This window comes from Xenopus laevis, chromosome 5S, assembly GCF_017654675.1.
Source record: "Xenopus laevis strain J_2021 chromosome 5S, Xenopus_laevis_v10.1, whole genome shotgun sequence".
In the NCBI taxonomy this organism is placed as follows: domain Eukaryota; kingdom Metazoa; phylum Chordata; class Amphibia; order Anura; family Pipidae; genus Xenopus; species Xenopus laevis.
This window is the reverse complement of record NC_054380.1, coordinates 23,680,778-23,695,481: the sequence shown is the minus strand read 5'-3', so window position 1 is coordinate 23,695,481 and position 14,704 is coordinate 23,680,778. Positions and strand designations below refer to the sequence as shown.

Sequence of the window (14,704 nt, the reverse complement as noted above, 5' to 3'; positions counted from 1 at the left end):
TAAGATAAGGAATTATTTCATGATGAGTATTAGAAAATATCCTGTTCTGTTTCAAAAAATATTTGTTCAAAGAGATGTAATGTAATGTATATTTTAACAACATAAATGTATTTTAAAATATGTTTAAAAGAAAAGCAAGGGAAATAATTTAAAACATAATTTTACAGAAGTTTTTCTTACTGTTATAACGACCTTAGAATATTATTGCTTGTGTCCCCCATTGAATTTCAGGACGCCAGTTAACATTAATAACATACAAAAATTGATTTTTCATGCAGCACCTTTTCCTAACCTGAAAATAAGTTGGAATTCATATATATGCTAATTTTACATTACCTAGCCAAGTTCTAGTTTCTAAGCAGATCTATTTAATACTGGTGCAAATACTCCTCCCTGGTAAAACTTCAAATATGTTTGCAGTTAGCAGTGCCCCTTTGATGATCATCCACTATAGGCAAAGGTTTAAAAACGTAGATGGTAATTGTGGCAGTGTTTTGGAATTCTGTGTTTCCAACTTTAAAGGGCATACTTATAAAGACGTGTCTAATATTTTAAACCCCTAAAAAGTAATTTTAAAAATAAATGGTACATTCATAAATTGCCATTGTTGTCCTTGAAATGAGGATTTCGTTTTGGCTATACAAATCATTATACAAATTTATAAATAAGCCAATATCGGACACTTCCTCCTGATATAGTTATGAAATTTGATGTGTATCACACCTTCATATGTATGGCCCCAAGAATACCACTGCTACAGTTTTATAAAAATACATACAGAATTGGAATTCTGTCTCCCGTCTCTTGAAATCACAACTAAGTCCTCACTAAAATTTTGAAAATAGATATGAAATTTCATGTACACTCACCGGATGTTGTTGATCTTCCAGGTGCTGCAGCCATGAGCCAATAACAACTTCTTGTTTCAATGGATGCACATTCACCAGGCCACCATTCATAGAAGAGTCTCATTTTATTGGAACTTGATTAAAACATACTTGACGCGTTTCATGTCTTGCAATTAGAAAATGAGTCAAGCAGGATTTTAATCAAGTGCCAATGAAATGAGAAGTTTTATATGATACTTCTATGAATGGTGAATGGGCACCCTAAGAAAAATACAGAATTCTCTCTTGTAATCATCAGTTATTTGTCCTTCCAGCTGTTATTGTAAAATGAATAGTTGTTTGTCCCAGTCCAAATACACATAGTAACCAATCAGAAATCTTCTCCCCCAATTCTAACGGAGCAAACTAGTGCTTATGGGCAGCATAGCAATGGCACACTTTTACAATAGGAGTTTTTGTAAATATATTTTGTCTGCTCTTTTACTGTCTCTACATAATATTATTTAGCTCCTCCTCGGGGCAACATATCAGTATTTGGGTTCAAATATTTTTAGTTGTTCAATGCATTGTGCCCTCTAGCTTGACACTGAAATGCACAAATGATACAATTTAGTCTGCTGTAGCTGCCATGTTCATATTTGCAAACTCACAACCATAAGTAACCATATATTTGATACTCCCTGCAGCCATAATTTTTAAGCTTCCCCATATGATCCAAGTCTCACTGAATATAAAGGGCCAGATTCAATTCAGCAGGAAAAGGGTTTATCATTTGAGATTCAATTTGAGATGCAGTTCAATTCAGAAAAGCCTATCTCACAGTTTATCAAGTGAAAACGATTGAAGTCTATGGGGAAACACTAGAATTAAATTAGGAGAAAAGGGTTTCTCCTCAATTTGAATGTCGTCCATTAGTTTTAACATGATAAATAGGGATGGGCGAATTTTTTCGCCTTGTACAAAAATGACGCCCATAGACTTGTATGGTGTCGTGCGTCAAAAAAAAAAAAAAAGCGTCAAAAAAAAAAAAAAAGCGTCAAAAAAAATTTCTCCGCTCAACAAAATCTTTTTGGCGAAATGAAACAGTCAAATTCGCCCATCCCTAAAAACTGTAAATTTTCATTTTCTCACTGAATTAAATCTGCCCAAGAATGTGTTATCGGCCTTTGTTGGTTCGTAACCAATGGCCCCAATGCAGAGGACTCTTGTATTTGTCTATATGTATTTCCATTTTTATAATTCCCAGGCAAAGAATGTCTTAAGTGCATCAGTTTTTAATATTGAGGTCATGTTTAAAACTGGAGAAACCAATCAAGACAGAGAACAGATGCAGAGAAGAGAAGAGAAACACCCCAGATTGTCTTATAGTCTTGTCTTATTACTGAGACAGAGTTTGTTGGAGAACGATGCCTGGTATATGACATATATGTCCCTGCATGAGGCATAGTTAAACATCAGTGCCTTTAATGTTATAGCTTTATTATGAATTACAGTAGACAGCCCCACAGGGCATACCAGACTCATACCAATTCAATTACAAACGTTACCTGTAGATAGCTTTCTAATGACTGCCCAGGAGCATCACCTTCAATCAGAAGCCACCAGGCATCAAGAAAACTCACTAAATATAAAATGCATCATGCACCAATGTTTTCCTTGATCCACCATCTAAAGTATATAGCACATACTGTAGGAAAACTCATAAAAATACAAATAATGCAGAGTTTAAAAAAAGCTTCACTTATTATAAAGAAGTTGCTGGAGGAAACACAGTGTTTAGAACATTCCTACTGGATTTATTGACATATGGAAAGAATATAAACATTATTGCTATAAATGTATGACTTTAATAAAGACATTGATAGTGTAGGCTTACAGTAGTTTGAGAAAATAGGTTTTAATCATACATCACTATATATACTGTAGTTTCACTTATGCTTTTCAGCAGGTTTTTATCTTTCTGTTCATAAAACTGTTATGTCAGCGAAGAGGAATATTGTTAACATTCACAGTTCCTTCATACTGTACTGTAGCTAGAAATGTCATCAGTGTTGCTGAAGAGATTTCCAGTCAATAAACCCCAAGGCAAATAAAGAGAAAATAACATATTTAGCAATTTAACGTACACGCTCTGAGAAAGGAAGTAAATAATATATTATAAAACATATGAGTCAAGCCTATAACCGCTAAATGAAATAGATACTTTACCACTTCCAGTAGAAACGTAAATGTATGAAGATGTTAAATTGGTGTGTTAAACACATTTTAAAAACAAAAGGAACTTTCCTTTATATTATATCTTTTCCGGGGTGAGTAAAAACTTGCATTTTTCTTCTTGATTGTGGATATTTAGAACCATAATGTTGAATGTGTGAAGCCATTAGCCAAGTAAGCTGAACCAGAAGGACATTTGCATTAAGGTGTAGGATGAAGTGAATGTAGATAACATATATCCTGTTTATAAGTGGGCTTCATTTTTCAGGTCAGGAGGTAGGGGCATTTATTGCAATTGTATTTCCACCAAAAAGGTAAACCTTATTTTCTGCTTGTTCCTGCTAACATGTAATGGTGTCACCAGAGGCGTAACTACCGGGGGACCAGGGGGTGCGATTGGGCCAGGGCCCGCACCCCCTCAGGGCCCCCTCGGCAGCTCGCGCGCCACTAATTCCGCCGGTTCCGGGCATACGGAGGGGGGTGGGGGGACCCGGCTGTGCGCCAGGGCCCGCCCCCTCTAGTTACATTGCTGGGTGTCACTTATAGCTATATTGTTTATTGTAATATGAACTCTCTTCTTGGACCACACAGAATCCATTATATCTCAGTGAGAGTAAGATCTTTCAGAATTTGTTGTCCTTCTTATTCAAACAAAGGAAAGAAAAAGGGAAGTAATAGATCCCACAGACAGGCAAAGTAAAGGAACTGCAGACTCTCTTTACATAGATGTAAACAAAGCCTTACATGTTTCATGCACTTATAATCAAAGGCACCTTCCTTTTCAACAAAACATGCAATCCATACAAAACATTAGCAATGGTCCACTATAACCACATATTAGTACTGTAACAGTACATACATGTCTTACATTCATGGAATACATTGGAGTCACATGTTTTAAGTTATAATAATGGCAAATAATGAGTGTGCTTCTTTAGATAAAGGTTTTTTTCTGTAATTTGGATAACCACATCTTAAGTCTACTAAAAACATATAAACATTGAATGAACCCGATAGTTTAGTTACATTATTATTGTAAGTACAAAGTAATTAAAATTAGTAGAATTAGTTAGAAGTGGAATGTATGGGAGATTATCTCGTAACTGAAAGCAATTTGGATTCCAGATAAAAGATCCTGCACTTTTATATAAGATTTTGCACAAAGGGGGTCATAAAATTTACATTGGTACCATTGACAGCCCTGTTCTTATATTTCAAGATGGTTTTTAGGCTGCTGGAAATATCAGCAATACATCACACAAATACCTGCTGAAGCCTAACACCCATGGCACATATTACTTGAAATAATGATCCAGTGCAGAGGAAGCCATTTAAAACAAATAGGAAATTGCATCTAACACACATGCTTTATTGGTTTAATCTCTTTGACGCTATTTCATTTGTAGAGTTTGCATTGTTGATCGCTGTTGGCTAGTGCTTAGAAGTTCTGGTCATTTTAGTAGAAAGCATCATATTCTACATACCTGATATTATCACGTAAAGGTGCTGGTTTAAGGGGCAGTATTTTACTGTTCTATCAGTGCTGAAGTGGTAAATAATGTATTTCACAGCAAGATATTTAATTATGCATTTCTGCAAATCATTTGAGCTTTCTTAATGCGAGTGATATTGTGCTGCAGGCCAAAAGAGCTTTTCCCATCTGCTCACCACTTAACATCACCTCCTACATTCAAGAATCATTCTTAATTAAATACAAACTCTGTGTTGTCATTTGCAAAAATTGTATTTTATTAGGGATGCACCGAATCCTTCTGCCTGGCCGAACCGAATCCGAATCCTAATTTGCATATGCAAATTAGGGGTGGTGAGGAAAATCACCTGACTTTTTGTCACAAAACAAGGAAGTAAAAAATGTTTTCCCCTTCCCACCCTAATTTGCATATGCAAATTAGAATTCAGATTCGGTTTGGTATTCGGTCGAATCTTTTGCAAAGGATCCGGGGGTTCGGCCGAATCCTAAATAGTGGATTCGGTGCGCCGCTATATTTTATACTGGGCTTTATTACTGAATATTTCACAGATCAGAACTAGGGAAAAGGAGGAATTTAAAACCATAGGGGCAAATTAACCCTATGGGTTCCTACAGTAGCTTATTTCAAAATCTACCGCTCTACGGTTGCCTGGACATCCTTGTATAAAAATAATAAACTATATTACAGTCCATCAGTCATATGATCATGCATTTATAGATTTAGAGCTCCTTTTACCCTTTCATTTGTATGGTTCCACCTAACACATCACAAGAAAGTAATTTCTTATTGTTAAACTGAAGTTTCTCCATGAACAGACCTGGTTGAGCAGAAGACAGAGACCATGGTGGAGCCTTTAACATACACTTCATCACAGTTGATACAGTTTATTGCAGCCCCAATACATATTTAATAATCTGTATAAAACATTATGAACTCTAGTTTTTCATAGCTATTACAATAATAGAAAATATTGCAAGTTTCTATCATTTAGCCCCACAAGTCATTTTAGCTCAGTGATGGGGGGAAATCTTACAAAGCAGGAGAACGTATCTTGGTTTCATGCTGTGTCGATTTTTAAGTGTTGGCTTTAATTATTACAAATTTTTCATATTATCTTGACATGCTTTATTAATATTAAACCTGTGATAACAAAATTGCTTACAACTTATTCTGTAAATATTCTGTTCACTTTACAAGGCTCATTTTAGCTGCAGAGCATGGCACCTACACAGAGTTAATGCATTTCCAAAATGCATTCTCTCACATTTAGCAGGAAGATGATACTGAGTCAGCATAGAAAATCATTATATTAAGCAGGATTCTTGCTTAGTATGAAATTTATAATAGAGCAAGCCGACCCTCCCCTCTAGTATGAAATTTATAATAGAGCAAGCCGACCCTCCCCTCTAGTCAAAACCCAGCTATTTCCATAAAGAATGCCATGTACCTGATTACAGAAGAGCGTTAAGTATGCAAAGTAATATAATCACGTAGTGAATACATAAATTAGGCAGGTAGTCATGATAAATACACATGTTGTATCAACAAAAATACCTTCTGCGGTTTGCTGATTTATATTCATTTATATGGAGCTTATGCAAATTTTACTTCGGAAGGAAATTATGAATTCAGTCTTGGTGAATGGTATTCTTATTTTAAACTGCTAGCTTGCACTGAAAGCAAATAAAAAATGTAAACGGAAGGCAAAGTGACCATATCTTGAAAAACAAAGGCTTGCAACTTTCTCCATTGCTGTTTTTAAGTTGACTGGGCTCCCATTGAACACCGGTGTTGTTGACCCCAGCCCCCCCACTATGTATCTGCTGTTATCTTCTTAGATCTATCTCAGCTGCATTTTTCTATTTTTCCAGCTGGCTGCTGATCAGGGTGAAATTTCTAGCTTGTATGTATAAATATAAGTGCAACATTTTTTTATTATGACTGTTTATCTATTATTGGAATATAACAGCAAAACACCAGAGGTAAGATAAAATGCTTCTCTCTCTGCAGCTGTAATGCAGAGATAGCTGGACATTTTCAATTATGGCACCAACTATTCCTTTGTACCCAGCAGTGAAAGTTATCTACTTACAGTATGAAATATTTAAAGTTCACAAACTTTAGGAGAGTTAAAAACAACTACTGTAGGCTTCGAGATGCTTGCCAATAACTACACTAATTATAGTCGTTGACTTTTTTTTCTTCTCTTATTTCTTACTTAGGATGATGGGTATTTGTCTAGTACACAAGCCACACCTAGAAGTCACCCTTATACTATATATTTTTAGCAATTGTTTGGCCTTGTATCATATCCTAGCCACCAATGTTGGATAAGAGGTGTTGGTTCTAAAGAGTGTCCCATTGCTATAAAATAAGATAGGGGCTCTACAAAGGAAGGCAAGTAAAATGTCTAACAACAATATATAAGGGTGGATTATTCTAGAGCTACCACCTGCCTAATTTTTTATGATGAGACAGGGATTCTAGAACCTTCTTATATTTTCTCATAGTCCATCAATGCATTTGACTTTTGGAAGAATGAGCAGCAGACCTTGAGAAGAAATTATTTTTTCATTAAGGCATCTTACTGAACACCCCACACCAAATTCTATAGGAAGACGGTAGTCAATTCATAGGATTGTCATAAATAATTTGTCCCAAAATACAGCATGTCTACCAGCCATTTATTACTCAAAACATTTTAATGTAAATGTTAAATCCTTTGCCTGTTAGGCAACATAGCATAAATGGTGCTGACTCAAATGAACCAGTATGCCAGTAGCATAGATGTCTGGTACTGTTTTTTAAATCTATATAACAGGTATGGGAACTGTTATCTGAAAACCCATTATCCAGAAAGCTCCAAATTATGGAATGCCTGTCCCATAGACTCAATGATTTCCTTTTTCTCTGTAATAATAAAACAGTACCTTATACTTGATCCAAAAAAGATGTAATTCATTATTTTCAGAAGAAAAAACAGCCAGTTGGCTTTATTTAGGGGGTTATTTAGCAAGGTCCAAATTTATCTCAGTATTTCTAAGTTAGAAATCCGAGAAATTCTGATTGCCCGAATGGATCTTATTTATGAAGAAAAAAGCCCCATAAAAATAGGGTCGGGTAAACTTCGGAGCTTTCCCCGAAAACTCCGAATTGTTCAGAGTTTTGCACAAAAACTATATTTTTTCGTAGTTTTCTGAGTTTTTTGCGCAGAAACCTCAAACTCATCAGATATCGTAATGAACATCAGCACAGACACTGGGACCTTCCCCATTGACTTATACAGGATGTTGAGAGCTTTTAGATGCTGGTGTTTCGGATTCTGAGTTTTTAGACCATTGGACTTTAATACATTCTTCATTTTTTCCCCTCTGAAAACCACTAATTATTCGAGGTTTGGATATTCGGGCCTTGATAAATAACGCCCATAATGTTTACATTATTCTCTAGTAGACTATGAGGATCCAAATTAAAGAACTATTCATTATCCAAAAAACCCCAGGTCTCAAGTATTCTGGATAACAGGTCCCATATCTTTATATCAATTTTTATTATTGATTAATATATAGCATTCAAAAATTTCCAAAATTCTGTTCCTTCCTTTAATTTTTTTAAATAAAACATTTCTTTCTTAAAAATCCCTTTAAAGAGAGGAACATCTGCCTTTATGTGAATTCAAACTATAAGCAGTTTTAGTTCATGAAGCAAAGCTTTTTAAGCTACTTGTGTATCTGGAATTTAGACGATGGCTGCAATTAGTAAAAGGCATAGGAAACATCAAACTCGCTGATCAAAAGAACACTCACTTTGGATGAAGGTTGATGATGTGTTCATATCCCTAAAGAAGTTTATACTAATGATGATCGATTTGATCCTGCGCAAACACCTAGGCATAAGGACAGCATATAAGCAAAGCATGTGTATAGAAATATGACTTCTGATAGAGCATTAATGTATGACGTTTATATACTGTACTTAAAGGAACAGTAACACTTCAAAATGGCAATATAATGTACTGTTGCTCTACACTGGTAAAACTGACGTGTTTGCTTCAGAAACTACTATAGTTTATATAAACAAGCTGCTGTGTAGCTATGGGGGCAGCCATTCAAAGCTGAAAAAGGAGAAAAGGCACAGCAGGTGGATACTGTAAGCTCTGTAGTATACAATGGGATTCTACAGAACTTATCTGTTATCTAGTGTATATCCTGTGCTTGAATGGCAGCCCCCATCGCTGCAAATCAATGCCTGGCTAAACAATTCACTCATCACCAGTATCTACAGCTGGGAGTCAGTAGGGATGCATTTAAACCAACATTTGAAATTAAAAAAAAAATAAAGTTTAACTTTTACTCTAAAATATCCTTGGCTAAAATAAATGAGTGACCTACTTACGTCTATAAAGTGTCTTTTAGCCAGGAAAGATTAATTTTAAAATTAGGGCAACCACTGAAGGAACTGCAGTACAGCATTAGTTCATCAATGTTTAATTCATAATTAGCTCGTTCATTTACTTTGATTATGACTTGTATTTGTGAAGCTTTAAATATAATATATTTTACCATCATGTCAAAGGTTGCAAAAGCCATCTTAACAAAAGATCACTGTATAGTTGTACTGGCGATTCGGTTAATTACCATCTTCTGCTCTGACAATTGTTGACAAAGGAAATCTAAATATTTCTTTCCTGTTTTAGTCCCAGAAATAACAGGGCTATTTTGTAATTAAAACAATTTACAAAGGATGTAATGCACAAGCTCTGTCTTTTAAAGTAATACAGGTACGGGACCTATAAAATCTGAATTATTTAATTCAAATGGAGCCTATGAGAGACTGCCTAATCCCGTAGCACTTGTTTTTCAATATTCAAAACTGTTATGAAGGTCTTCTTATGATGATGATATTCTAAAGCATTTTGGAACATCATATTTCTGGTTTAAACTATACATATCACACATATTCACCAAGGTATTGTGCAAATGTTTGTGGAATGCATTCCTTTCATAAATACATATATAAGTACTGTATATAAGAGAGTGAGAGAGGAGATAGATAAAACAAAAGCAAGAATATAACTATTTGCCTTCACCCTAAACAAATGGCAATTGCTAATTTTTGTGTTGTTTTGTTTTTTAGCACCAAGGGAAAATTGGAGTGAAATTTAATGTTGGAACAGATGACATATCAATTGAAGAAGTTAATGCAATCATAAATGATGGGAAATACCATACAGTGCGCTTTACGAGAAGTGGGGGTAATGCCACCTTGCACGTAGACAACTGGCCGGTAATAGAACGTTATCCTGCAGGTAAGAAATTTGATTTAAAAAAAAAATTTGAAGACTAGTACCATTATTAGGATAATTTTGCTTGAGATAAATGAGAACAATGTATTAAAGTAACATAGGTTTCAGTTATTAAGAATACACAATGTTGACCAAAATGTCTTTTCTATAAGCTTGTCTTGCTACAGCTAGAATAATTCCAGTATGCATTCTTGTTTTATGTACCATAAATGGAATGGTTTTGACAAAAGTAAAAGAAAAAAAAGCGAAAACACACACACTAACAATTAAGTTTTAATAATTCAGCATGAAATCAAGAGTAACTCAAGGCTTATTCGAGGGTTTGGGCAAGTACACCAGGAATCCATTTAGAGTGGTGCCTCGGTCCATTTGCTCAACACAATTGTTTTATATATAGAATCATGTTTTATTTTACGTTTCATTTTTGTATTTATTTAGCTGTGTAGAGAAGTTATAATATCACATAATAACAAAAGTACAGTATCCCAAAACCCTGAACAAACCCCCAAGGTCCCAATCTCGGCTCCCTAACAACTGCCTTTCACTTCGGGAGGAGCCGACTGCTACTCGGATGCCGCCAGGTCTTAGTGAGGACCAATGGGAAAGTTCTGGGCAGGAAAGTGAACCGTAACATAAACAGGAAGGACGGGGAACAGAGAGCATTGTTGTGGAACAAGCCGGGTCAGTACCAAACAGACAGGAACAGTGCAGTACAGGACCAGGAACCAGGAGCGTATTCAACATAACATGTTCGGGTCCAAATCAGTGTGTAACAGAATTGGGATCCAGAAGAGTGGTCAATAACAGCCAAGAGTCGGTTCAGGCAGCAATACAGCAAGGTCAAAACAGGCAAGGGTCAAGAACAGAAAATCAGACGAAAAATCACACTATCAGCAAATAGACTTATATTGGGCAAACAGTCAGTGCAGAGCAGGGGGTTTTATAGGCAGCCTATTAGCTTACACTGATCACCTGTGAACTTCAAAAGAGGCTGGCACAAGCCTGGACCCACGAAGTAGTAAAGCCGGAGTCAGTTTGTAAAAGGATTAAAAAGGCTTACATTTTATTTTCCCTAATTAAGAATGAAGGCCTTTTCACAAATATACAGAGGTTGGCTAATTTATAGGTATAAAGTGTTATAAAGCGGTAGCTCTATTAATTTCATAATAAATGAGAAAAGGGGGGAAAGAAATGTAATATATTAATAGTTAAACCCCATTTCTCCAAATGAAATTATACTGGTAAGTTGCTGAAAGACATATAAACTATACAATTATGTAACCAGTATGTACTGAGTTTAGATGCTTTTGTTTAGTATACAGTGGTAAGCTTAAACAAACGCATCTAAACTCAGCACATACTGGTTACATACATATATATATATATATATATATATATATATATATATATATATATATATATATATATATATAAATATATATATATATATATATATATATATATATATTATCTGATTACACCATTTCATTGTAAACATTTCTATGGACAATAGTGTAGACACACACAGACACAAACTTTCTTTTAGAGTTAAACTTATGTTATATTCCATATTAGGTGGAATTTGTTAGTCACATGGTAAAACTATTCTGTCTAGGTTTATTAAACTATGCTAATCTGTGATGCATCCAACATTAGTCTTTTAGATTATATCATAACCTGAGAATCAATTCCTTGCAAAAATAATTATAGGATTTTAGGTGCTGCTTTCTGTAAAATGAACAGCTTGTGGAATGCAATGTTCTGTCTACCCAGATGCCCTCTGGTACTGAATCTTATTAAATTTGGTGTAGTATAACCCCAGTAATTGTGACATCTAGTTGCTGTACATTTTCATGTATATTTGGGTGAGGAAGAAGTTGAAGAATTATTCCATTTTCAGAAATTAAACCGTTAATTAAATGAATCCTTTGTGAATGATTTTTTTGTTTTTTTTTGTCTACTTGGGTGTTTCCATGGTTAAGAACAGCAGCAGCATATTGGAACTTTTAAAGAACAAGCTGACTTTCCTTTGAGCTATTATGACAAATCAGGGCCAAAACTAGGGGTAGGCAGAAGAGACACCTGCCTAGGGCACAATGCTGTGGGGGATCTGTTCAAGATTCTTCTGCCTACCCCTAGTCTGGATTTGTCCCCTTTGCAAATCTCACCTACCCCCTCTGTTACTTGCTCCTCTGTCCATCCATCCACCCATCCATCCATCCCTCCCTCCATTCTCTGTCTGTCCCTCCACTGTACCTCCCTCCCTCCTCTGTCCCTCCCTCCCCTGTCTGTCCCTCCCTCCCCTGCCCCAAACTGCTCCTCTGCTTAGGTTGCCTAGGGCACCCAGTCAACTTGGCCTGGCCCTGATGACAATGTTCTTGTCCTGCTTGCCATTGAGTTCTGTGATGTCATATATCTGATTAAAATAGACAAAAACAAAGGAAAAGTACCAGTTCCTTGGCCTTTTATAGGATTACAATGCCTACACATGTTTTATTCACCTTGATGACTGACAGTCTCATCTGTTCTAGTTTAGCTCAAAGCACCATTCAGATCCCAGCTACAGAGCTGTTTTTCCTTTATCGGTGCAGTACAGCATTTTCTGATCAGCATATACAGTATAGAGCTAATGTATCCACTTCCCTGGCTTTACATATGATGATCAGAAATCTCGGCACTGATGAACCCACCATAATGGCAAAACTGATCTGCAGTTGCCATACTGGCTGTGCTATAAAAACCCACTTGGTGAGCTTCAGAAACTAGGGTATATCATGTATACCCTAGTGACCCTAAGCCTTTTTGCCAGCTTCCCTGCAGAATAGGAGAAACGTAATGACAAGATAAGAATTGTGATTTGTGCCAAGGTCAGCAAGACATTGGGGTGCAACATAAAAGAAATGTAAATGTTATTTTTGATGTTCCGTTCCAAATTGGAAATATCTTGCACCATTCCAAAGCAACACATGCATGATAATTGCTTCCAAAATGAACAAGTTAGCATTAAAGAGAAGGCCATTGCTGTTTTGTTCCTGGAAAAAAAAACGAATCTTACCATTGTGTAACAATAAAATTGCTAAGGAGTTTTATTGTTTCCCTAATGACAATATAAAAGAGAAGATCTCATCATCTTCACTTTATGGTGAATATATTCTACAGTGGTTTTATGTATTTGTAGCATTCATAAAATATAAACTAGATAAGCACATGTACCATTCTCTTTCAAGATAAGCACACATTCATTTAGGCATGAAAACTCCTGCGTTTTGAGTATCCATGGTTACCACAATTTGTCAAAAATGAATCTACTTTTGGGGCCAACAACAAATCCCTAATGTCTCGAACTGAAATACTAAATAATACATGTTTTTGGAAATTACATACAGTATACATAGGCTTATAAAATGTTCCAAGTCCACATTATTCCTTTTTAGGCAACCTGTATTTTAACTCAGCTGCAGTGCCACAGATTTCTTTTCATATTCTGTAAAAATGAATAGTATATAGGATAAATCTGGATCAAACAGTACACCAAGCAAGAATGCCACATAATTTAAGTATGTAATAGCATTTAATCCTGGGTACTTGTACTGCTGTTCCTTGCTTGTAGGATCTGGAAACACAGCATGCCTTCATACAATTATTTGCTTTCTTAGTCAATGCAAAGTCTTCTAACTAACTGTAGAAGTTAAAAAAGTAGCAGAAGAAATATTTTTTTTTTGCATTAACTTGATTCCATCATACAAACTCTGCATAATATACAGTATGTTCTTATGCTATATAACCATAGGTATTATGTAGAACCTGGCTCATTTAATGAATGTTTCCCTAAAGGTGGAAGGGCTAGAAGATTATGATGACACATTATTGATGTACCAGGTGACACTGCTATTGTATTAAAGGAAAACGAGTTTGCACAATTACCCCCATATGTAATAAAAGGCACAAAGTATGCCCATGAGCAGTAACCCATAACATAGTAACATAGTAAGTTAGGTTGAAAAAAGACACATGTCCATTAAGTTCAACCTTTTAACTTTTATTAACCTGCCAGCTGATCCAGAAGTAAAAAAAAAAAAACATCTGAAGCCTAACTAACTATATTAGAAACATTTTTTTTATTTTGCACAGCCTATCCATTTACCGCGTTTTTATTTTTATACTGAACCATTTCTTTAACATACATATAACAAACAGATGTTGTTTAAATTCCAAATGTATTCTCAAATGTATAACTAAGATGTTTATTTAAACTCTGCCAAATTGTTTATAATGGACAGATAAAAAACGATTGGCATCAGTATGTATAATGCTATATACATCTTTTCTTCAATACCTTAAATAATCAACAATTATGTCATTGTGTGTCTATGGTAAGCAATAAGTGTAGCATTATGGAGGTCTATGTTCTGGAAATGAGTATTATGAGTGTTGAGCCAATGGTAACGCCAACAGTTAGAAACTTAAATATATCACTGGACACCAAATTTTAGAAACCTATGGATCGTTAACAATGTTCAGCATACTGAAACCAAATGTTTAATCTGATAATGGGATAATTAGAATTATTTAGAACAATTTAAAATACATGTGACATGGTTATCCCTGTTGGTTGTGAGGACTTGCTTTTCAGTGTTTCTCAATCCCTACTTCCCTCTGATGTTTCATTATGAGTGTAGTGGCCCCTAACAGTAGGCGGGTAAGGAATTACTAAAGTGTGTGTGTCCAATAAGCAAATCAGAAAATTAATTTGCCATTGTATCATGATTTTGTTTATTCTAAGCAAACAATCATTAGATTATTTGCTGAAAACAGTAATGTTAACAACTGTTATTATTTCAGGT

At 35.3% G+C, this 14,704-nt stretch overlaps 1 protein-coding gene across 34 annotated transcripts in view; it reads left to right on the top strand.

Annotated features, from left to right (window-relative positions):
* LOC108717747 (neurexin-1) overlaps positions 1–14,704 on the top strand; it is an 830,073-nt gene that overhangs the window by 745,449 nt on the left and 69,920 nt on the right. For 33 of the 34 annotated variants that reach the window (XM_041564308.1, XM_041564317.1, XM_041564316.1 and 30 more), the window contains one exon: positions 9,692–9,863. In XM_041564308.1, the coding sequence (XP_041420242.1) occupies positions 9,692–9,863 (172 nt within the window). Of the gene's footprint in view, positions 1–9,515; positions 9,524–9,691; positions 9,864–14,704 lie in introns of those variants that run through there. The other variant, XM_018265053.2, reaches the window with a different exon arrangement.